This window comes from Leptonychotes weddellii, chromosome X (assembly GCF_054177405.1).
Source record: "Leptonychotes weddellii isolate Sample4059 chromosome X, ASM5417740v2, whole genome shotgun sequence".
Taxonomy (NCBI): domain Eukaryota; kingdom Metazoa; phylum Chordata; class Mammalia; order Carnivora; family Phocidae; genus Leptonychotes; species Leptonychotes weddellii.
In genome coordinates, this window is record NC_138385.1 from 58,276,932 (window position 1) to 58,300,183 (window position 23,252).

Sequence of the window (23,252 nt, forward strand, 5' to 3'; positions counted from 1 at the left end):
AGATTTTATTTATTTATTTGACAGAGACAGAGACAGCGAGAGCAGGAACACAAGCAGGGGGAGGGGCAGAAGGAGAGGGAGAAGCAGACTCCCTGCTGAGCAGGGAGCCCGATGTGGGGCTCGATCCCAGGACCCTGGGATCATGACCTGAGCCGAAGGCAGTTGCTTAACCAACTGAGCCACCCAGGCGCCCCTGCTGTAGCTTTTTAAAAAGATTTTATTTACTTGAGAGAGAGAGAGAGCACAAGCAGGGGGAGGGGCAGAGGGAGAGGGAGAAGCAGACTCCCTGCTGAGCAGGGAGCCTGATGGGGGGCTCGATCCCAGGACCCTGGGATCATGACCTGAGCTGAGGGCACACGCTTAACCAACTGAGCCACCCAGGTGCTCTGGTTGCTGTAGCTTTATAGTAAGTCTTGAAGTTGTGTAGTGGCAGTCCTGTCCTGCAATATTATGTTGACTATTCTCATCTCTTGTCACTCCATAGAAACTTTAGAATGTTGAACTAGTCTTGCATACCTGAGATAAATCTCACTTTGTCATCATGTATAGTTTTTTAAAATTGTATTTTGGGTTTGATTTGTTAATATTTTATTGAGGATTTTACATCCATGTTCATGACATATATTGGTTCATAGTTTTCTTGTAATGTCTGACTGGTTTTGGGTATTATTAGGGTAATGCTGGCCTAATAGAATGAGTTAGTTAGGAAGTATTCCTTCTGCTTCTATTCTGAAGAGATTGTAGAGAATTGGTATAATTTCTTCCTTAAATGTTTAGTAGAATTTACCACTGAACACATCTGGGCTTGGTGCTTTCTGTTTTGGAATGTTGTTAATTTTTTATTCAATTTCTTTGATATCTATGGGCCTATTTAGACTATTTCTTTTTTTTAAGATTTTATTTGTTTATTTGAGATAGAAAGCAAAAGAGAGAGAACGAGCAGGGGTGGGAGGGGCAGAGGGAGAGGGAGAGGCAGGCTCTCCACTGAGCAGGGAACCCGACGCAGGGCTCGATCCCAGGACCCCGGGATCATGACCTGAGCTAAAGGGAGATGCTTAACAGACTGAGCCACCCAGGTGCCCCTAGACTGTTTCTTCTTGTGTGAGTTTTGGCTGCTTGTATTTTTCAAGTAATTGGTCCATTTAATCTAGGTTATCAGATTTGTGGGCATAGAGTTATTTATAGTATTTGTTTATTACCCTTTTAAATTTTCATGGTATGTGTTGTAATGTCCCCTCTTTGATTTCTGATATTAATAGTTTCTGTCCTCTCTTTTTTTCTTAGTTAGCCTGGCTGGAGGCTTATCAGTTTTACTGATTATTTCAAATACTAGTGGTTGGTTTCATTGATTTTTCTGTTTTTTTTTTTTTTTTTAAGATTTACTTCTTTGAGAGAGAAAGAGAGAGCACACGTGCACGAGAGCATGTGAGTGAAAGGAAGGGCACAGGGAGAGGGAGAGAAGCAGACTCCCTGCTGAGCACAGAGCCCAACTCAGGCCGATCCCAGGATCCTGAGATCATGACCTGAACCAAAATTAAGAGTCCTCGGCTTAACCGACCAGGCCTCCCAGGCACCTCTTGATTTTTCTCTGTTGATCTCTTTTGATTTCTTGTTTTAATTTTATGATTTCTGCTCTAATTTTTCTCATTTTTTTTCATTCTGCTTTTTTTGGATTTGATTTGCTTGTCTTTTTCTATTAAGGTGGAAATTTAGATTATTGATTTTAGATTTTCTTTCTTTTCTGATATATATTCAATGATACAAATTTTTCCCTAAGCACTGCTTTTGCTGCATCTCACACATTTTGTTAAGTTGTGTATTCATTTTCATTTAGTTCAAAGTATTTTTGAACTTATTTTGAGATTTCTCCTTTGACCCATGTGTTATTTACAGAGGGGTATTGTTTAATCTCCATGTATTTTAGAATTTTTCAGTTATCTTTCCATTATTTACTTCCGTTTTAATTCCGTTGTGGTCTGAGGGCAGACTTTATATGATTTCTATACTTCTAAATTTAAGTGTGTTTTATGGCCCAGAATGTGGTTTAGCTTGGTGAATGTTCCATATAAGCTTGATAAGAATGTGTATTTTGCTGTTGTTGGATGTGCTAGTCTGTAGATGTCAGTTATATCCAATTGATTGATACTGTTGTTGACTTCAGCTGTGTTCTTACTGATTTTTTTGCCTGCTCTATTTCTGAGAGAGGGGTATTGAAATATCCAACAATGATAGTAGAGTCATCTATTTTTCCTTGCTGTTCTATCAGTTTTTGCCTCACACACAGTTTGATGGTCTGTTAGGCTCATACACATTAAGAATTGTTAGGTCTTCCTGGAGATTTGACCCTTTTATCATTATGTTATACTCTTCTTTATCCCTAATATTTTTCCTTACTCTGAATTCTGCTGTCTGATATTAATATACCTACTCTTGCTTTCTTTGGATAGCATTAGCATGGTATATTTTCCTTCATCTCTTTACAGAGATTTACATTAATCTCTGTGTATCTTTATATTTAAAGTGGATTTCTTTTTTTTTTTTTTTTTAAGATTTTTTTATTTATTTGACAGAGAGAGAAACACAGCGAGAGAGGGAACACAAGCAGGGGGAATGGGAGAGGGAGAAGCAGGCTTCCCGCAGAGCAGGGAGCCCGATGTGGGGCTCGATCCCAGGACCCTGGGATCATGACCTGAGCCAAAGACAGACGCTTAACGACTGAGCCACCCAGGCGCCCCTAAAGTGGATTTCTTACAGACAACATTCAGTTGGGGTTTTTGTGTATATATTTTAAAGATTTTATTTGTTTATTTGACAGAGAGATAGAGAGAGCCAGAGAGCACAAGCAGGGGGAATGGCAGAGGGAGAGGGAGAAGCAGGCTCCCCACTGAGCAGGGAGTCTGATGTGGGGCTCCATCCCAGGTTACTGGGATCATGACCTGAGCTGAAGGCAAGACGCTTAACCGACTGAGCCACACAGGCACCCATATTTAAATTCCGTTAATTAACATAGAGTGTATTATTAGTTTCAGAGGTAGAGTTCAGTGATTCATCAGTCTTATATAATACCCAGTGCTCATTATATCACGTGGCTTCCTTAATGTCCATCCCCTATCCCCCATCCCCCAACCTCTCTACCCTCCAGCAACCCTCAGTTTGTTTACTATGATTAAGAGTCTCTTATGGTTTGTCTCCCTCTCTGATTTCATCTTGTTTTATTTTCCCCTCTCTTCCCATATGATCCTCTGTTTTGATTCTTAAATTCCACATATGAGTGAGATCATATAACTGTCTTTCTCTGATTGACTTTTGTTTAGCATAATAACCTCTAGTTTCATCCATGCCGTTGCAAGACAGTCTCCGTCTTTTAATTGGTGTATTTAGACCAATTGAAATTCAAAGTGATGATGATATAGTTGGATTAATATCTACCATATTCATTACTGTTTTCTTTTTGTTGCCCTTGTTCGTTTTTCCTACTGTCTTCCACTCCTTTTCTGACTTTTGTGGCTTTATTTATTTTTTTAAAGATTTTATTCATTTGTCAGAGAGAGGGAGAGGACTTTTGTGGTTTTAGTTGAATATTTTATGATTCCATTTTCCTCTCCTTTCTTAGCATATACGTTATACCTCTCTTTCTTTCTTTTTTTTTTTTTTTTAAAGATTTTATTTATTTGACAGAGAGAGACAGGCAGAGAGGGAACACAAGCAGGAGGAGTGGGAGAGGGAGAAGCAGGCTTCCCGTGGAGCAGAGAGCCCGATGCGGGGCTCGATCCCAGGACCCTGGGACCATGACCTGAGCCGAAGGCAGATGCTTAACGACTGAGCCACCCAGGCGCCCCTATACCTCTCTTTCTTTAAAAGATTTTATTTGGGGCGCCTGGGTGGCTCAGTCGTTAAGCGTCTGCCTTTGGCTCAGGTCATGATCCCAGGGTCCTGGGATCAAGCCCCGCATCGGGCTCCCTGCTCAGCGGGAAGCCTGCTTCTCCTTCTCCCATTCCCCCTGCTTGTGTTCCCTCTCTCACTGTGTCTCTCTCTGTCAAATAAATAAATAAAATCTTTAAAAAATAAAAAAATAAAAGATTTTATTTACTTATTTTGAGAGAGTGAGAGAGGGGTGGTAAGGGGAGGGGCAGAGGGAGAAGGAGAAAGAGAGAATCTCAAGCCAACTCCATGCTTAGCATGGAGCCCAAGGCTGGGCTTGATCTCAAGACCCTGGGATCATGACCTGAGCCGAGATCAAGAGTTGGACACTTAACCGACTGAGCCACCCCAGGCATCACTATACTACTTTTTTTAAGATTTTATTTTTAAGTTATCTCTACACCCAACATGGGGCTCAAACTCACAACCCTGAGATCAAGAGCTGCATGGGGGTGCTTGGGTGGCTCGGTCAGTTAAGCATTGGACTCCTGATTTAAGCTCAGGTCTTGATCTCAGGGTCGTGAGATTGAGCCCCGAGTTGGTTTCTTGGTCACTGGGGAGTCTCCTTGAGATTCTCTCGCTTCCTCTGCCTCTGCCGCTCTCCCTGCTAAGGTGCTTTCTCTCTCAAGATAAATAAATCTTAAAAAAAAAAACTGAGCCAGGCACCCACTTCTTTCTTTCTTTCTTTCTTTCTTTCTTTCTTTCTTTCTTTCTTTCTTTCTTTCTTTCTTTCTTTCTTTCTTTTCTTTCTTTCTTTCTGATTTTATTTATTTATTTGACAGAGAGAGACACAGCTAGAGAGGGAACACAAGCAGGGGGAGTGGGAGAGGGAGAAACAGGCCCCCCGCCGAGCAGGGAGCCCGATGCGGGGCTCGATCCCAGCACCCCGGGATCATGACCTGAGCTGAAGGCAGATGCCCAATGACTGAGCCACCCAGGCGCCCCTTCTTTTTTTTTTTTAAACTTTTTTAGTGGCTGCCCCAGAGTTTGCAGTGTACATTTACAATTGATCCAAGTCTACTTTCAGATCACACTGTACCACTTCATGGGTACTACCCATGTGTGAATGCTTTGTAAGAATTTGTAAGAATTCTTCAGAATTCCTCCCATCTATTTGTATCATTGCTGTCATTTGTTTTACTTTATTCTAAGCACATATATACATAAGATATATAAATTAAGCATGTATACTTGGAATACATCGTTGCTATTATTTCAAATAAATTGTTTTCTGTTAGATCAGTTAAGAGTAAGAAAAATGAAAGTCCTTATTTTACTTTCACATATTCCTTCTTTGATGCTTTTCCTTATTGTATATAGATCCAAGTTTCTGACCTATATTATTTCCCTTCTGTATGAAGAACTTCTGTTAACATTTCTTGTAAGGCCAGTCTACTAGCTACAAATTCCCTCAGTTTTTGTTTATCTGAGAAAATCTTTATTTTTCCTTTACTTCTGAATGATATTTTCCTATGGTTCAGAATTCTAGGTTGGTGGTATTTTTCTCTCAACACTTTAAATATTTCACTCCATTCTCTTCTTGCTTGCGTGGTTTCTGAGAAGTTGGGTGTAATTCTTATTTTTGTACTTTTATAGATAAGGTGTTTTCTTCCTCTAGCTTGCTTTAGGGTTTTTTCTTTATCTTTGTTTTTCTGTAATTTGGAATGCATAGTTGTAATTTTTTTGGTATTTATACTGCTTGGTGTTCTCTGAGATTCCTGGATTTGTGGTTTGGTATCAGACATTAATTTGGGGGAAATTCTGTCATTATTGTTTCAATTATTTCTTGTGTTTCTTTGTTTTTTCTCCTTATTGTATTCCCATTATACTTACATCATACCTTTTGTAGGTGTCCTATAATCCTTGGATAATCTGTTCTTTTTTTTTTTTTTTTCAATCTTTCTTCTCTTTGCTTTTCTGTTTTCAAAGATTCTGCTGATATATCCTCTACTCATAGATTGTTTCCTCAGCCGTGTCCAGTTTATTAAAAAGCCCATCAAAGACATTCTTCATGTCATTTACAGTCTTTTTTATTTCCAGCATTTCGTTTTGGTTCTTTCTTAGAATTTCCATCTCTCTGCTTACATTGCCCTTGTGTCTTATTTTTTATTCCTGAACTAATAATTCTAATATCCTTGCCATGTCTGGTTCCAGTGCTTGCTCTGTCTCTTCAAATTGTGTTTTTTTGCTCTTTGGTATTCCGTGTAATTTTTTCTTTTTCTTTTCTTTTTTTAAAGATTTATTTAGGGCGCCTGGGTGGCTCAGTTGGTTAAGCGACTGCCTTCGGCTCAGGTTATGATCCTGGAGTCCTGGGATTGAGTCCCGCATCGGGCTACCTGCTCAGCAGGGAGTCTGCTTCTCCCTCTCCCGCTCCCCCCTCTTGTGCTCTCTCTCTCTCTCAAATAAATAAATAAAATCTTTAAAAAAAAAAGATTTATTTATTTGACAGAGAGAGAGATAGCGAGAGCAGGAACACAAGCAGGGGGAGTGGGAGAGGGAGAAGCAGGCTTCCTGCCGAGCAGGGACCCTGGGATCATGACCTGAGCCGAAGGCAGACGCTTAACGACTGAGCCACCCAGGCGCCCCCGTGTAACTTTTTCTTGATAGCTTGACATGTTGTACTGGGTAAAAGGAACTGCTATAAATAGACCTTTAGTAATGTGGTGGTTAGGTGTTGGGTTAGTCCTACATTTAGTTCTTAGTCTTTTGGTGAGTGTATGTATGCCTTTGAACTGTGAACTTCACAAGTGTTCGCAGTTTTTTTCTCCACCCTTAGGTGTGGTATACCATGTCTAGAGTAGTCTAGGGTTGAGTATATCTCTTCCCCAGGTAAGTTGGGCTCTGATAATACCCCAGGAGGTGGGCTCTAGTTAACTAGTTTCCCCTGAAGACAGGCCTTATTAAGAAGAACAGATTGGTTCCTTATCATTAATTCCTGACAAAGCCCAAGAGGATTTTCTCTGATATTTACTGTGGGAATCTTGAGCTTCTGGAGATAAATCTGACAATATGGTGGGTATGCCCCTAAGACTATGTTGTCCCGGAGTTTTAAATTCTCAGACTCGTTCACAACGAGCCTCCAGTAACCTGTCAATTATAGTTCATAATTTCCTGCCTCAGCACTGCTTCCCCTGGCAGTTTCCACTGGTGAGTCCCTCCTGTGGTAAGCCACAATTCCTTGTATTTTGCCTGTCCATCTCTCCAATGGGGGGGCTGGGTGGAGAGACAGTGGTTTGCCCTTTGTCCTCCCCTCTCTTATGGATCCAAGTACAGTTGTTGATTTTTTAGTCTTTTCAGCTTTTTACTTGTTAGGACGAAGTAGTGACTTCCAAGTTCCTTACATGTGGAACTGAAAACTGGAAGTGTGATTTGATTTTTAAGCTTGGCTTCCTTACCATTACCTTGGATCAGAGTAGCTACATTTTCAGTGTTTGGTAAGAGGTTCTGCTTAAGCCCCTTGAGCCACTGAGGCTCTGGATTCTTGGCTGATGTATTTGTGTGTGCCTTGAGGAATGCTTTCTAGTCTGCTCCACGTCTCTCCTTCTGATCCCTCCTGGGTGGGTGCAGCCTAGCGAATATGCGTAGCCTTCTGTGTCTCCAGGGGTGAGTGTGACCTCCCGGATTATTCTTCTTGGCTGCCTCTTTCCCTGGTTCTCTCTGTTAAAATTCTTGCTGGTCTGCTATTTCACTTGTTGATACTGTTATCACAGAGCTACCACCCCCCTCTTAATTGCTCACCACCAAGATCTCCCTTGTTTTTGACAGTGCCTTTGGCAGGAACTTCTTGCTCCATTCCAAATAAGTCAGTCCTCTCAGGTAGAGATGCTGAGCTCTGTTTTCTTTATTGCCTGTTTCTTCCCCGCTGGGGCGGACCTTTGTGCCACACTACTGGAGTTGGTGGCAAGAGCATGGCCTGCTTCTCTTGGCGTGAGAGTGGGTGTTGTGGGGGGGGACTGGTCACCTCTGATCTTCTTAGCAGGCGTTCCTGGCATGGAACCACTGCTTAATGAGACAGTCTGGGTGAAGATCATCAGGGTCCCAGTATTCTTGACCTGTCACGCCTGAGGTAGAGCCCTTACCGTAAGAGTGAGAACTGAGGTGTGCCTGGGTGGCTCAGTTGGTTAAGCGACTGCCTTCGGCTCAGGTCATGATCCCAGGGTCCTGGGATCGAGCCCCACGGGAGCCTGATTCTCCCTCTGCCTGCTCCTCTGCCTGCTTGTGCTCTCTATCTCTCTGTCAAATAAATAAATAAAATCTTAAAAAAAAAAAAAAAAAAAAGAGTGAGAACTGAGTGGGGAAAGGAAGACCCAGTCCTCTAATTGTGCCTGCCCAGAATTGCACTTCCACAACACAGGCCTGGGGAGGATAAGAGAGGCCGGCAGCCTGCCCCTGCTAGGTGAAACCATGGCCTAAGAGTCTAGGAGCTGCATGGAAAGGGAATTACTCCCTTCTTGACAGCACCCATCTGGAGTAGTTTTCATCATGGGGAGCTGGTGTGGACAGGGGCAGATTGTGACTCAAATGCCACAGACTCTCACCGTTCTCACTGAGATTTGGTTGTTCTTGTTGTTGTTTTAAATAAATGTTTTTCCATTTGCCATATGCCCTTGGGAAAATTTCCAAAGACTTTACCTGGTTGTCTGTTGTAATGATTTTTCCAGGCAAATGGTTGTTTCATTGGGGAGAGGGTCCAAGATTATACCACCATTGCAGAAGTTTCATCCTCGTTGGTTATTTTAAAAACTGGAAGTAGGTTTAATGTACCAAAGGAGACCTCTGTGAGATAGGGCTTAGGATCACTAGGCCAGTGTTACATCCTTGCTAGTGATCTGAAAACTCAGTTTGGCAATTCTGAGTCTTTTAGAGGTTTTTTTTTTTTTTTTAAAGATTTTTATTTATTTATTTGAGACAGAGAGAATGAGAGACAGAGAGCACGAGAGGGAGGAGGGTCAGAGGGAGAAGCAGACTCCCTGCCGAGCAGGGAGCCTGATGCGGGACTCGATCCAGGGACTCCAGGATCATGACCTGAGCCGAAGGCAGTCGCTTAACCAACTGAGCCACCCAGGCGCCCTTAGAGTTTTTTAAAAGGAATATTTCAAAGTACCGTCTTCAGTTTAGTTCAGTTCACCAAAATTTTATTGACATCTTTCCTTGGAATACCAATCTTAGGTGAATAATCTTTGTTTTGCGTTTTAGGTTTTGAAACCCTGAGGCTCATGCTGATAATATTATTTGTGGTTATCAGAATGTCCCATGGATAATATGGTTTGCTAATTAAAGCATAGACTGAAAATCAAATTTCTCTACTCCCCAACCCCTCACTCTCATTTTCAGTACCAATCTAGGATATATTAGAAATCACTTAACTGCTAAATTGCTTAATTCAGCTGTAAAATAGAACTAATAGTGCCTCACAAGGGTGTTGTGAAGCTTAATAAATATTGCTAAAGCGTTTGTTTCTGTAAAAACTCCTGTATTTGTTTTATTTTACAAATATATTCGTATTTCTTAGACTTTAAAATGTGCTCATTTAAAAAAAAAATGTGCTCATTAAAAGGTCGTATATACACGTAAACTAGTTTTAAATGCAGTAAAATGCTATATATATATATATATAGTATACACAAAGCACTATATACCACATATATCCAAATGGAAAAGAATAATAATATAGTGTTAATTTGTTGGCAGTACATCCTGAGGAAATTGTGGTTGTCTACTGTTTGAAAGAATTGCTTTATATATTTGATATTCATATATTAATAGACTAATAATGTGTTGTAGTGCAAAACAGAAAAGTTGGAATAAAGTATAATTATACCATGTCTTCTTAGTGATACATAATCTTAAGAATATAATTTGAAATGAATATGTATTCTTTTTCCTTTTTTAATGACAGCCAGAGCTATGATATCGGGAAGATGGATAAGAGTTCTGTTGGGCCAGAAATGCTGGTAAGGATCATGTTAAATATTGTAGAAGTAGGTTGAAGAAATATATTTTGTGTTATTGTTATTAAACTATAATAGTCTGTCCCCACTTTGTGAGTAAAATTATCCTTTGGGCACATCATTAATATCTCCGTGTATTAGTTTCTGTAAAATTGATATACTAGTATAATCTACAATGCAGGTAGATTCTTGTACCCAAGAGTTAATATATGGAAATGCTTGGAACAGTGTTGAGCTATGTAAATTTTAGATTTTATTATTGCATGTTAAAATTTTTAGGTTTTTCCCTAACCATATAGAGTGTGCTTGGTATGAAAGTTAATTTTAATATTTAATCAAGTAAAATATGATTAGGTAAATAAATCCAATGTAAAAGTAATTTAATATATGCCATAGCAAAATGGAATTTTGTTTGAAAATCCATCTTTGCTTCTTACCTTTACAGTATCTTAATCAAAATATAACTAAATACCTATATATATATATAGCAATGTGATAGGTGGGGAATAACAGAGAAGTATAAAACATGACTTCTACCCTTAACAAGCTTATGTTTGGAGGATAAAACTAATACAAGTGAATATAATGGAATAATATTCAGCCTTGAAACAGAAGGAAATTTTGACACATGCTACAACATAGATGAACCTTGAGGATATTATTCTAAGTGAAATAAGCCATTCACAAAAAGACAAATACTGTATGATTCCACTTAAATGAGGTTATCTTGAGTAGTAAAATTTATAGAGACATAAAGTAAAATGGTGGTTGCAGGAGTTTGGAGGGAGGAGAACTTTGGGGGAGCTATTGTTTAATGGGCACAGAGTTTCAATTTTGCAAGATTAAGAGTTACGGAGATATATGATGGTAATGGTTGCACAACAGTGTCAATGTACTTAATACTACTGAACCATACACTTAAAAATGATTAAGAGGGTCAATTTTATGTGTATTTTAACACAATTAAAAATAATAAAAACATTGTTATAGTGTCACATCATGGCATGTTATATAGGAATGAGAATAAATGAGCTACAGTAATTGCAACAGTATGGATGTTCTCACATACAATGTTGAGTAAACAAAACAATTTATAAAGTAGTGCATACTGTATGACTCTATAAATATACATGCCAAAGCAAGTAGAGCTAATGTACATGGTGTTGGAAGACAGGTAATTGGTTACTCTTGTTTGGAATAGTGTCTGAAGAGAGTCTTCAGGTGAACCTGTTGCTGTTAATGTTCTGTTTCTTGATTTCTGTGTTGTTAACATACATGTGTTCACTTTGTGAAGATCAGAGCTGTGCTCTTGAGATTTTTGAACTTTTTTAATGTATACTTCAGTTAAAGTTTCAAAAATAGATTTTAAAAACTAGTATAAGTGATTTGGGAAAAATAAGTGATAAACTGTGTGGTACAGTAAAGGGGAATGTCAGGGTTGGCTAGAGAAGTTGAAGAAGTCTTCTGGTAGGAATGCCTTGAAAAGTAGATGGGATCCATACAGTGAAAATGGAGGGAGAAGGGGATACCAGGCAAGGGATCTAGATGGAGGAGAAGGTAAGGAGGAAGAGTATAGGAGTTAACCGTGTGATTAAAATGTAATATTTCTATTGTGAATTATGGAGAGGGAAGATTATGAAGTAGTTTATGAAGTAGTTTTTCTTTTGTGCTAGCAGTACCTTATTGAGGTATAGTTTATATATATTAAATTGCACAAATCTTAAGTGTACAGCCTGATGAATTTTAATATATCTAGATAATCTCGTAACAACCACGTAGATCAAGATACAGAAATTTCCATGACCCCCAAAAGTTCCCTTGGCCCTTTCTGGTTGATTGCCATTCATACCCCCAAGATAAAACCACTATTCTGACTTCTGTGGCTGTAGATTATTTTTGTTTTTTCTTGGACTTTGTATAAACGGAATCATATAGTATCTACTGTTTTGTGTATGGCTTCTTTTGCTTAACATAATGGTTTTGAGATTCATTCATTTTGTTAGATCTTTCTGATTATTTGACCCTTTTACTATTACAAAATAGAGTTTTTCTCAGAGATGCCATATTTACTCCATAAAAGTCCTCTGGGGAAGTTTATAAGTTGAGAGTTGTTCCATAATAATAGTAATGATATTAAGTATATTGTACACATCTTATTTGATCCATCTTAGTTTTTGAATTAAAAAACTCAGAAATAGAACACCCTAAGTATCGTTTCTCTGGATTTACAGAGCTCTAATATGTTAAGATTATCTTTGCCTGGTCCTACTCTCCTCATTATATTTAGAGGCAGATTCTTCATTGAAATAGAGCTCTTCTTTTCAAAATCTAAATCTGTAGTTAAATAAATGCTGTTTAGAGTTACTCCCCTTATCAGTATAAACCTGGCTGGAGAAACAGACTTAATTCAGCAATACATATTAATTTTAAAACTTAGCTGAGTTGGGAGAAACCTCTATAGGAAAGCATATCTGTTCCTATAAAATGATGGTATATGTGCTCTTGGTCTAATTGGTTAATTGCAACGAGGCTGTAAAGTCTTTGAGAGAGCAATTATGTCTTTCTATTTATCTTTTTTGATGGAGTCCTAATGCAGTGCTACCTATACAGTAGGTTGTAAGATGATTAAATTAAATAGTGCTGTGCTATTGTTTCCTTTATTTGTAGAGTGGGGATAATAAAGAACTTCAATGCTAAAACACTGTTAAAAATATATTAACACAGTTGTTATAAAATTCTTAGTGTTTGGTGTGGGTAGCATAATGATGAGACATATCCCAAGACTATGTGGCTACCTAAGGAAATGCTATTTCATAAAAATAGCTTAAGTTTGAGAAGATGCCTTTCACTGTGTAAGTGCTGGTCAGCTGTTAACTGCAATTTAACCCTCACCTGAGTGCTTTTTCTATTTTTAATTATAGGCTAAAGTTCTGCGGTTACTAGCCACTGCTTATTTGGATTGGGGTGACACAGAATATTATGATAAGGCTCTCAGTGCTATAAACCTAGCAAACAAGGTATGAGAGGTTTCTCCTTTGGAAATTAACTTAATGAATTTTTTAGAGCTTCGATTCACATTTTGAAATCTAGACATTTGCTTCAGTATTCCTGCTTTTACTTAATTATTTGCTCTTTATTTTTTTATGATATGCAGATCACATTATAATGGAGAATTAGAAGTAAAAAAGAAAATGATGGTATTATTTATACTTAGTAAAAAATAAAGTATAATTAAATTGCTTTGATTTAGTGGCAATTCACAGAAGATACCAGATAAAACAAAAATGCTTTTCTCACATTAAGAGTCCTATGTATTTCTTTCTTTTTTTTTTTTCCCCCAGGAGGTTGCCAGAGGGGAGGTGGGTAGGGGGATGGACGAAATAGATAAAGGGATTCAAGAAGTACAAACTTCCAGTAACAAAATAAAAAAGTCATGGAGATGAAAAGTACAGCATAGAGAATATAGTCAATAAGATTGTAAAAATGTCATTTGGTGATAGATGATGACTACACTTATTGTGGTGACTACTGAGTAATGTATAGAATTGTGGAATCACTGTGTTTTACACCTGAAACGAATATAACACTCTGTTAGTTATACTTCAGTAAAACAAAGAAACATCCTTGGGGTTTTTTTTATAGCATCAGATTGTTTCGATCTGTTCTGCACAGAAAGGAAAAATTAAAATACACCTCAACAACAGATTTTTTGAAAAAATTGTCTTTTGCATGGAACAGAAAGTGTTCTCTCTGCTGTTAGATTTTAGGATAAAGAAGGAAATGGTGATAAAACAGGCAGATAATGGGATTTTGTTTAAAAAATATCAGTGGGGGGACACCTGGGTGGCTTAGTCGGTTAAGTGTCCGACTGTTGATCTTAGCTTAGGTCTTCACCTCAGAGTCCTGAGTTCAAGCTCCGCATTGAACTCCACGCTATGGAGCCTACTTAAAAAAATCAATCAATAAATAAACAAATAAAAAACGTTAGTGGTTCACTTTCATCTCATGTTCATACATACATTCACACATATATGCCTTTACCCTCCTGGACAAAGAATATTGATAGGGTGATGACCATTTACAAAGAGATTTAGGGGTGATAGGCTGGCTCAGTGGGTGGAGCTGTGACTATTGGACTTGGGGTTGTGAGTTCAAGCCCCCACGTTGGGTGTACAGATTGCTTAAGAATAATAAATCTTTAAATAAAAAAAGAGATTCATTTAGGATCAATGTATTTTACTTATTAATAAGGCAAATAATTATACTGATACTTTTTTTTCAGTTTTAATTTAAATCCAGTCAGTTAGCATACAGTGTAATATTAGTTTCAGGTATACAATATAGTGATTCAACACTTCCAATACAACACCTGGTGCTCATCACAAGTATACTCCTTAATCCCTATCACCTATTTAACCCATCCCCCATCCACCTTCCCCCTGGTAACATCAGTTTGTTCTCTATAGTTAAGAGTCTGGTTTCTTGGTTTGCCTCTCCTTTTTTACCCTTCTGCTCATTTGTTTTGTTTCTTAAATTCCACATATGAGTGAAATCATATGGTATTTATCTTTCTGTGACTTAGCGTAATACTCTCTAGCTCTATCCACGTCATTATAAATGGCAAGTTTTCATTCTTTTTTTATGGTTGAATAATATTCCATTGTATATATACCACATCTTCTTTATCCATTCATCAATCAGTGGACACTTGGTCTATTTCAGTATCTGGTGTATGGTAAGTAATGCTGTTAAACATAAGGGTGCATATATCCCTTCAAATTAGTATTTTCTGTTCTTTGGGTAAATACCTAGTGGTGCAATTGCTGGATCCTAGGGTAGTTCTATTTTTAACTTTTTGAGGAACCTCCATACTGTTTTCCAGAGTGGCTGCAACCAGTTTTCATTCCCACTAATAGGGAAGGGTAGAAGGGTTCCTTTTCTCCACATCCTCGCCAACACCTGTTGTTTCTTTTCATGTGTCTGTTGCCCATCCGTATATCTTATTTGGAAAAATGACTATTCATGTCTTCTGCCCATTTTTAAATTGGATTATTTGGTTTTGGGGTGTTGAGTTTTATAAGATACGTCATTTGCAAATATTTTCTCCCATTTTGTAGGTTGCCATTTAGTTTTGTTGATGTTTCCTTTGTTGTGAAGAAGCTTTTTATTTTGATGAAGTCCCAAGAGTTTATTTTTGCTTTTGTTTTCCTTGCCTCAGAAGACATAACTAGAAAGAAGTTGCTATGGCTGATGTCAGAGAGGTTACTGCCTGTGTTCTCCTCTAGGATTTTGATGGTTTCCTGTTTTACATTTAGGTCTTTCATCCATTTTGAATTTATTTTTGTGTATGGTGTAAGAAAGTGGTCCAGTTTCATTCTTTTGCATGTGGCTGTCCACTTTTCCCAACACCAGTTGTTGAGGAGACTGTCTTTTTTCCATTTGATATTCTTTCCTGCTTTGTTGAAGTTTAATTGACCATATAGTTGTAGGTTCATTTCTGGGTTTTTTTTCTTTTCTGTTCCATTGATCTATGTATTTATTTTTGTGCCAGTACCATACTATTTTGATCACTACAGCTTTGTAATACAACTTGGAGTCTGGAATTATGATGCCTCCAGCTTTTCATTTCTTTTTCAAGGTATCTTTGGCTATTCTGGGTCTTTTGTGGTTCCATACAGTTTTAGGATTGTTTGTTCTAGCTCAGTGAAAAATGCTGGTGGTATTTTGATAGGGATGGCATTAAATGTATAGGTCAGTTTGGGTAGTACAGACATTTGAATAATATTGGTCCTCCCAATTCATGAGCGTGGAATGTCTTTCCATTCTTTGTGTCATCTTCAATTTCTTCCATCAGTGTTTTATAGTTTTCAGAGTACAGGTCTTTTACCTCTTTGGCTAGGATGTTTCCTAGGTAGTTTTTGGTGCAATTGTAAGTGGGATTGTTTTCTTAATTTATCTTTCTGCTTCCTCATTATTGGTATATAGTAATGCAACAGGTTTCTGTACATTGATTTTGTATCCTGTGACTTTACAGAAATTGTTTATCAGTTCCAGCAATTTTCTGGTGGAGTTGTGCAGGTTTTCTTTTTATTAATTAATTAATTAATTAGAGAGAGAGAGAGAGAGACAGAGAGGGAACCCAAGCAGGGGGAGTGGGAGAGGGAGAAGCAGGCTCCCCATTGAGCAGGGAGCCCGATGTGGGACTCGATCCCAGGACCCTGGGATCATGACCTGAGCTAAAGGCAGACGCTTAACGACTGAGCCACCTAGGCGCCCCGTTTGGGTTTTCATATAGAAATCATGAGAATCATGTCATCTGCGAATAGTGAAAGTTTGACTTCTTCCTTGCTGATTTGGATGCCTTTTATTTCTTTTTATGTTCTGATTGCTAAGGATAGGACTTTCAGTACTATGTTAAATAGCAGTGGTGAGACTGGACATCCCTGTCCTGTTCCTGACTGTAGAGGAAAAGCTCTCAGTTTTTCCCCACTGAGGATGATATTAGCTATGGATTTTTCATACATGGCCTTTATTATGTTGAGGTTTGTTCCCTCTAAACCTTTGTTGAGGGTTTTTATCATGAATGGATGTTGTACTTTGTCAACTGCTTTTTCTGGATCTATTGAAAAGGTCATATAGGTTCTTATCCTTTCTTTTGTTAATGTGGTATATCACCTTGATTTATTTGTGAATATTGAACCACCCTTGCAGCCCAGGAATAAATCCCACTTGATCATGGTGAATGACTTTTTAAATGTATTGTTGGATTCAGTATGCTAGTATTTTATTGAGAGTTTTTCATTCATGTTCATCAGGCATCTTGGCCTGTAGTCCTCTTTTTTAGTGGAGGCCTTAACTGGTTTTGGAATGAGGGTAATGCTGGCCTCATAGAATGAATTTGTTCCTTTTTTGTTTTTTGGAATAGTTTGAGAAGAATAGGTATTAACTCTTCTTTAAAAGTCTGGTAAAATTACTCTGTGAAGCCATCTGGCCCTGGACTTTTGTTTGTTGGACGTTTTTGGATTACTGATTCAATTGCTTTGCTGGTTATCAGTCTGTTCAAGTTTTCTGTTTCTGTTTCTTCTGTTTCAGTTGTGATAGTTTATATGTTTCTAGGAATTTGTGCATTTCTTCCAGGTTGTCCAGTTTGTTGGCATATAGCTTTTCATCATATTCTCTTATAATTATTTGTATTTCTGTGGTGTTGGTTATTTCTCCTGTCTCATTTGTGATTTCATTTATTTGGGTCCTTTCCCCTTTTGATAAGTCTGGATAGAGGTTATCAATTTTATTAATTTTTTAAAAATTTTATTTATTTGAGAGAGAGATGCAGAGAGAGAGCACGAGCCATGAGTGGGGGGAGGAGCAGAGGGAGAGGGAGAAGCAGACTGCCCCACTGAGCAGGGAGCCTGACATGGAGCTCTATCCTGGGACTCCAGGATCATGACCTGAGCAGAAGGCAGATGCTTAACCAGCTGAGCCACCCAGGCGCCCCAAATTTTATTAATTTTTTCAAAGTACCAGGTCCTGGTTTCATTGATCTGCTCTATTTTTTTTTAGTTTATCATTTATTTTTGCTCTAATCTTTATTATTTCCTACCTTTGCTGGCTTTAAGCTTTGTTGTTCTTTCTGTAGCTCCTTTAGGTGTAAGGTTAGGTTGTTTTTTGAGACTTTTCTCGATTCTTGAGGTAGATCTGTATTGCTATATACTTCCCTCTTTGAACCACTTTTCCTGCATCCCAAAGCTTTGTACTGTCATGTTTTCAATCTCATTTGTTTGTTATTTGGTTTCCTGGTTATCCCATTCATTGTTTAGTAGAATGTTGTTTAACCTCCATTTATTTGTGGTCTTTCCAAATTTTTTCTTGTGGTTGACTTGTTGTTTCATAGCATTGCTATCAGTAAAGGCGCATGGTATGATTTCAGCCTTTTTGTATTTGATGAGGCCTGTTTCATGACCAAGTATGTGATTTATTCTGAGAATGTTGCATGTGCACTTGAAAAGAATGTGTATTCTGGTATTTTAGAATGGAATGTTCTGAATATATCTGTTAAGTTCATCTGGTCCAGTGCGTCATTCAGAGCCCTTCTTTCCTTGTTGTTCTTCTGCTTAGATGATCTGCCCATTGCTGTGAGCTGATCTGTCCATTGCTGTCCCTACTATTACTGTATTATTATCAATGAGTTCCTTTGTGTTTGTGATTAATTGTTTTATATATTTGGGTGCTCCCATGTTGGGTGCATAAATACTTACAATTGTTAGATCTTCTTGCTGGATTGTCCCCTTTATTATTATATAGTGCCCTTCTTTGTTGCTATAGTCTTTGTTTTAAAGTCCAGTTTGTCTTATATAAATATTGCTACTCTGTTTTTTTTTTAATATCTATTTGTGCTGTAGATGTTTCTCCTTCTCCTCACTTTTATTCTGCAGGTGTCTTTAGGTCTAAAATGAGTCTCTTGTAGGCAGCATATAGATGGGACTTGTTTTCTTATCCATTCTGATGCCCTGTATTTTGATTCGAGCATTTAGTCCGTTCACATTCACAGTTTTTATTGATAGAAGTGTATTCAGTGCTGTTTTATTCCTTGTTTTGTCATTGTTTCTGGAGATTTTCTCTTTTCCCTTCTAACCTTTGTCACTTTTGGTCTTTCTTTCCCGCTCAGAGAGTTCTCTTTAATATTATTTGCAGGGCTGGTTTAGTGGTCACGGACTCCTTTAGTTTTTGTTTGTCTGGGAAACTCTTTCTCCTTCTATTCTGAATGATAGCCTTGCTGGATACAGTATTCTTAGCTACAGACTTTTCCCATTCAGCGTGTTGAATATATCATGCCACCCCCTTCTGGCTGTCCACATTTTTGTTAAGAAATCTCCAGCTATTAAGGACTTCTTTTGTCTTGCCATTTTTAAGATTTTTTCCTTATCACTGTATTTTTCCAATTTAATTACAATATGTCTTGGTCTTGGCCTGCTTTTGTTGATTTTGATGGGAGTCCTCTGTGCCTCCTGGATGTGGGTGTCTCTTTCCTTCCCCAGATTAGGGAAGTTTTCAGCTGTTGCTTGAAATAAATTTTCTGCTCCCTTTTCTCTTTCTTCTTTTTCTGGAACTCTTATTATACAAATGTTATGATTCATGGAGTCACTGAGTTCCCTAAGTCTTTTCTCATGTTGCATAATTCTTCTTCATCTCTTTTGTTCAGCTTTATTATTTTCCATTATTTTGTCTTCTAGGTCACTAATTTGTTCCTCTGCTTCTTCTAGCCTGCTGTTCATTGCATCAAGCCTGTTTTCAATCTCATTTATTGCACTTTTCATCTCTGATTCTTTTTTATTTTTTTAAAGAATTTTTTATTTATTAATTTGAGACAAAGAGATACGGAGAGAGAGAGAGAGCAGGAGCAGTGGGGAGAGGCAGAGGGAGAGGGAGAAGCAGACTCCCTGCTGAGCAGGGGGCCCGACGCGGGGCTTGATCCCAGGACCCTGAGATCAAGACCTGAGCTGAAGGCAGACACTTAACTGACTGAGCCACCCAGGCACCCCAGCAAGTGCCCTTTTTAATACCCATCTCCCATCTAGCCCATCCCCCACCCACCTCCCTCCATCCACTCTTAGTTTGTTCTCTATTGTTAAGAGTCTCTTACGGTTTGTTTCCATCTCTCCTTTTTCCCCCCTTTCCCATATGTTCATCTCTTTTGTTTCTTGAGTTCCACATAGGAGTGAGATCATATGGTATTTGTCTTTCTCTGACTGATATTTAACTTAGCATAATACACTCCAGCTCCACTGATGTCATTGCAAATGGCAAGATTTCATCCTTTTTGATGGGAGAGTAATATTCCATTACATAAATATACATGTGCGCTCGCACGCGCACACACACACACCCCACATCTTTATCCAGTCATCAGTCAATGGACATTTGAACTCTCTCCATAATTTGGCTATTGTTGACAATGCTGCTACAAACATGGGGCTGCATGGATCCCTTTGAATCTGTATTTTTAATCCTTTGGGTAAATACCTAGTAGTGCAATTGCTGGATTGTAGGATAGTTCTATTTTTAACTTTTGGAGGAAACTCCTTAATGTTTTCCAGAGTGACTGTGCCAGTTTGCATTCCCACCAACAGTGCAGGAGGGTTCCCCTTTCTCTGCATGACTGATTCTTTCTTTTAATTATTTATTTACTTATTTGTCAGAGAAAGAGCACATAAGCAGGGGGAGCAGCAGGCAGAGGGAGAAGCAGGCTCCCTGCTAAGCAAGGAGCCCGATTCAGGACTTGATCCCAGGACCCTGGGATCATGGCCCAAGCTGAAGTCAGACACCCAACCAACTGAGCCACCCAGGCGTCCTGACTGATTCTTTTTATCACTGTGGTAAGGGTCTTACCAATGTCCTCTATTCTTTTCTCAAGTCAGTGAGAAAAGACAAAGTACAATGAGTACTCTTGTGATTGTTGCTTTAAATTCTTCATCAGGCATGTTACTTATATCTGTTCCACTTAGATCTCTGAGATATCTCTTAGATATCTTGTTCTTTCATTTTGGATAAATTCTTCCATCTTTGCATTTTGTTGAAATCTCTGCCTTCTCTGTGTTAGAAAAGCCAGTTATGTCTTCTGATCCTTTTTCAGTATGGCCTCTTCTCTCCCTTTAGTTATGGAATTTGTTCTGTCAGTCCTCAGGTTGATTTCTCTGATATTTAGGATGATTTTTTAATTATCTAGTTGTGTTTGTGGGAGGAGATGAGCCTAGGGACCTCCTACTCCACTGCTATCCTCCTCTCCTTTATACTGACACGTTTTAGAATTTTTAAAAAGAGATTAGAAGCATAAAAATGAATAGTTGATTAACCAGAATATTAAATTTCCCAAACAGACCACTTACTTGAATTATATTTTCCTGAAATTTATATCATGTGGATGGAATTATTTAATGCTGAAAAACCTTTTTAATAATAATTTTTTTAATTTAAAAATATTAATAGAAATAAACACTTTTAAAAATTGCATGCTTTTTATATTTGCTAAGAAGCAATTTCTCTCCCCCCCGCCAATAAACAGGGCAGGAGAACTGAGGAGATTGCATACCAGCTATATGCCTTCTTGCCAGCATGTCTCTCTGTTCACTGGATGCAAAAGTTGTAGTTTTTATAGCAATTATTGCTATTATTCCTGAATTACTGTATTTAATAGCCTAATGATTGATCCTGGACATACCTAAATTGGGTGTATTGGGATTTCAGTGGCAATAGACACTTAAAAAGGTTTTATTTGGAAATAATTTCAAACTTATAGAAAAGTTGCAAGAGTGAGAATAGTCCAAAGAACACCAGTATATACGGGATGCTGGGGTGGCACAGTTGGTTAAGCTTCCAATCTTGATTTCGGCTCACGTTGTGATCTCAGGATCGAGCCCTGCATTGGGCTCTGTGCTTAGCTTGGAGTCTGCTTGAGATTCTCTCCCTCTCCCTCTTCGCTTCACCTGGTGCTTGCTCTCTCTCTCTCAAATAAACAAATAAAATCTAAAAAAAAACCCACCTGTATATACTTTACCCAGATTCACCTGTTATTAATATTTGTGCACTCTCTTTACATATTGTTGAGGGAATATAACCCATAATATATCCATATTATTGAGGGATTTAATATATATTATATACCCACAATAATGAGCTTTATAGCATTTTTCTTTTCTTTTTTTTTAAAGATTTTATTTATTTGAGAGAGAGAATGAAAGAGAGAGCACAAGAGGGGGGAGGGTCAGAGGGAGAAGCAGACTCCCCACTGAGCAGGGAGCCTGACGCAGGACTCGATCCTGGGACTCCAGGATCATCACCTGAGCCCAAGGCAGTCACTTAACCAACTGAGCCACCCAGGTGCCCCACATTTTTTCTTTCCAATATGGGGTTACTCTAGGATCAGGTATTCTATTTATTTGTCATGTCTTAGTCTCCTGTACTCTGGAACATTTCCACAACCTTTCTTTGACTTTTGTGTCATTGACATGTTGGAAGAATACAGTAGCTTCCCATCTTGTTTTAAGTGAAAGTTCTTCATTTGAGGTTTATCTCATGATTAGATTCAGTTTATACTTTTGTGACTGGAATGCTACATAAATGATGGTAATGTGTCCTTTCTCAGGGCATCTCATCTGGAAGCCCATGATGTCCATCTGCTCTTTATTGGTGATGTTAATATTGATCACCTGGGCAAAGGTGCTGCCCAATTTCTTCATTGTATATTTATTATTTTTCCCATGAAACGAATAGTGGGGAGGCTTAAAATTGTGTATGTACCCCGTTTCTTTCTTTTTTTTTTTTTTAAAGATTTTATTTATTTGAGAGAGAGAATGAGATAGAGAATGAGAGCACAAGGGGGGGAGCGGGAGAGGGAGAAGCAGGCTCCCTGCTGAGCAGGGGAGCCCGACGCAGGACTCGATCCCAGGACTCCAGGATCATGACCTGAGCCGAAGGCAGTCGCTTAACCAACTGAGCCACCGAGGCGCCCTGTACCCCGTTTCTCATTAAAATTTCCCTTTAGAGTTAGTGCTGTTGCTTAAACCAGTCTTAAGATTGTTGCCAAATGATCATTTTTTTTTTTATTTTAATTTTTAAGTAATCTCTACACCCAATGTGGGGCTCGAACTCACAACCCTGGCATCAGGAGTCACATGCTTTACTGACTGAGCCAGCCACGCACCCTGCCAAATGATCATTTTTGAACTTTAGCACTCCCTCCACATTTACTAGGTGGCAGTCAGCATTCTACTATAAGCATTCATTTAGTATTTATTTATTATTTACTTACTTATTGGCTTATTTCATTTAGTATCAGTATGGATTTCTGTATTCCTATTTTTTCAACTGATTCTTAATTACTCTTAATTACCAGTTTTATTGAGTTATAATTGACATACAGTAAACTGCACATGTTTAAAGTATAAAATTTGATGAGTTTTAACATACGTATAAATCTGTGAAACAGTCACCACAATCAGGGTAGTGCATATATACATCACTCCTCAAAGTTCCTTCATGTCCTTTTGTCAACCCTCTCTCCCACTTTTCCTTAAGTAACAGCTGATCTGCTTTCTGTCATTATAGATTAGTTTGTGTTTTCTAGAGACTTATACAAATGGAATCATAGAGAATATATTCTTGTTTTATATGGCTTCTTTCACTCAGCATAATTATTCTGAGATTCATTCATGTTGTGTGTATGCATAGTTTATTCCCTTATTGTTGAGTAATGCCTCATTTTATGAATATGTACCACAGTTGCTCTTTAATCTACTTTGTCTTTATTATTATAGTTACTTCAGCTTCCATTGACTGGTGTTAGCGTGGTATGTCTTGTGTCCTTTTCACCACTCAGGTCTTTGT

General features: G+C 38.3%; 1 protein-coding gene across 2 annotated transcripts in view; it reads left to right on the forward strand.

Annotated features, from left to right (window-relative positions):
• Nucleotides 1-23,252, forward strand: part of TEX11 (testis expressed 11) — a 307,210-nt gene that overhangs the window by 95,642 nt on the left and 188,316 nt on the right. For both annotated transcript variants that reach the window (XM_081808717.1, XM_081808718.1), the window contains exons 10-11: nucleotides 9,821-9,875; nucleotides 12,794-12,889. In XM_081808717.1, coding sequence (XP_081664843.1) covers nucleotides 9,821-9,875; nucleotides 12,794-12,889 — 151 coding nt within the window. The remainder of the gene's footprint in view (nucleotides 1-9,820; nucleotides 9,876-12,793; nucleotides 12,890-23,252) is intronic.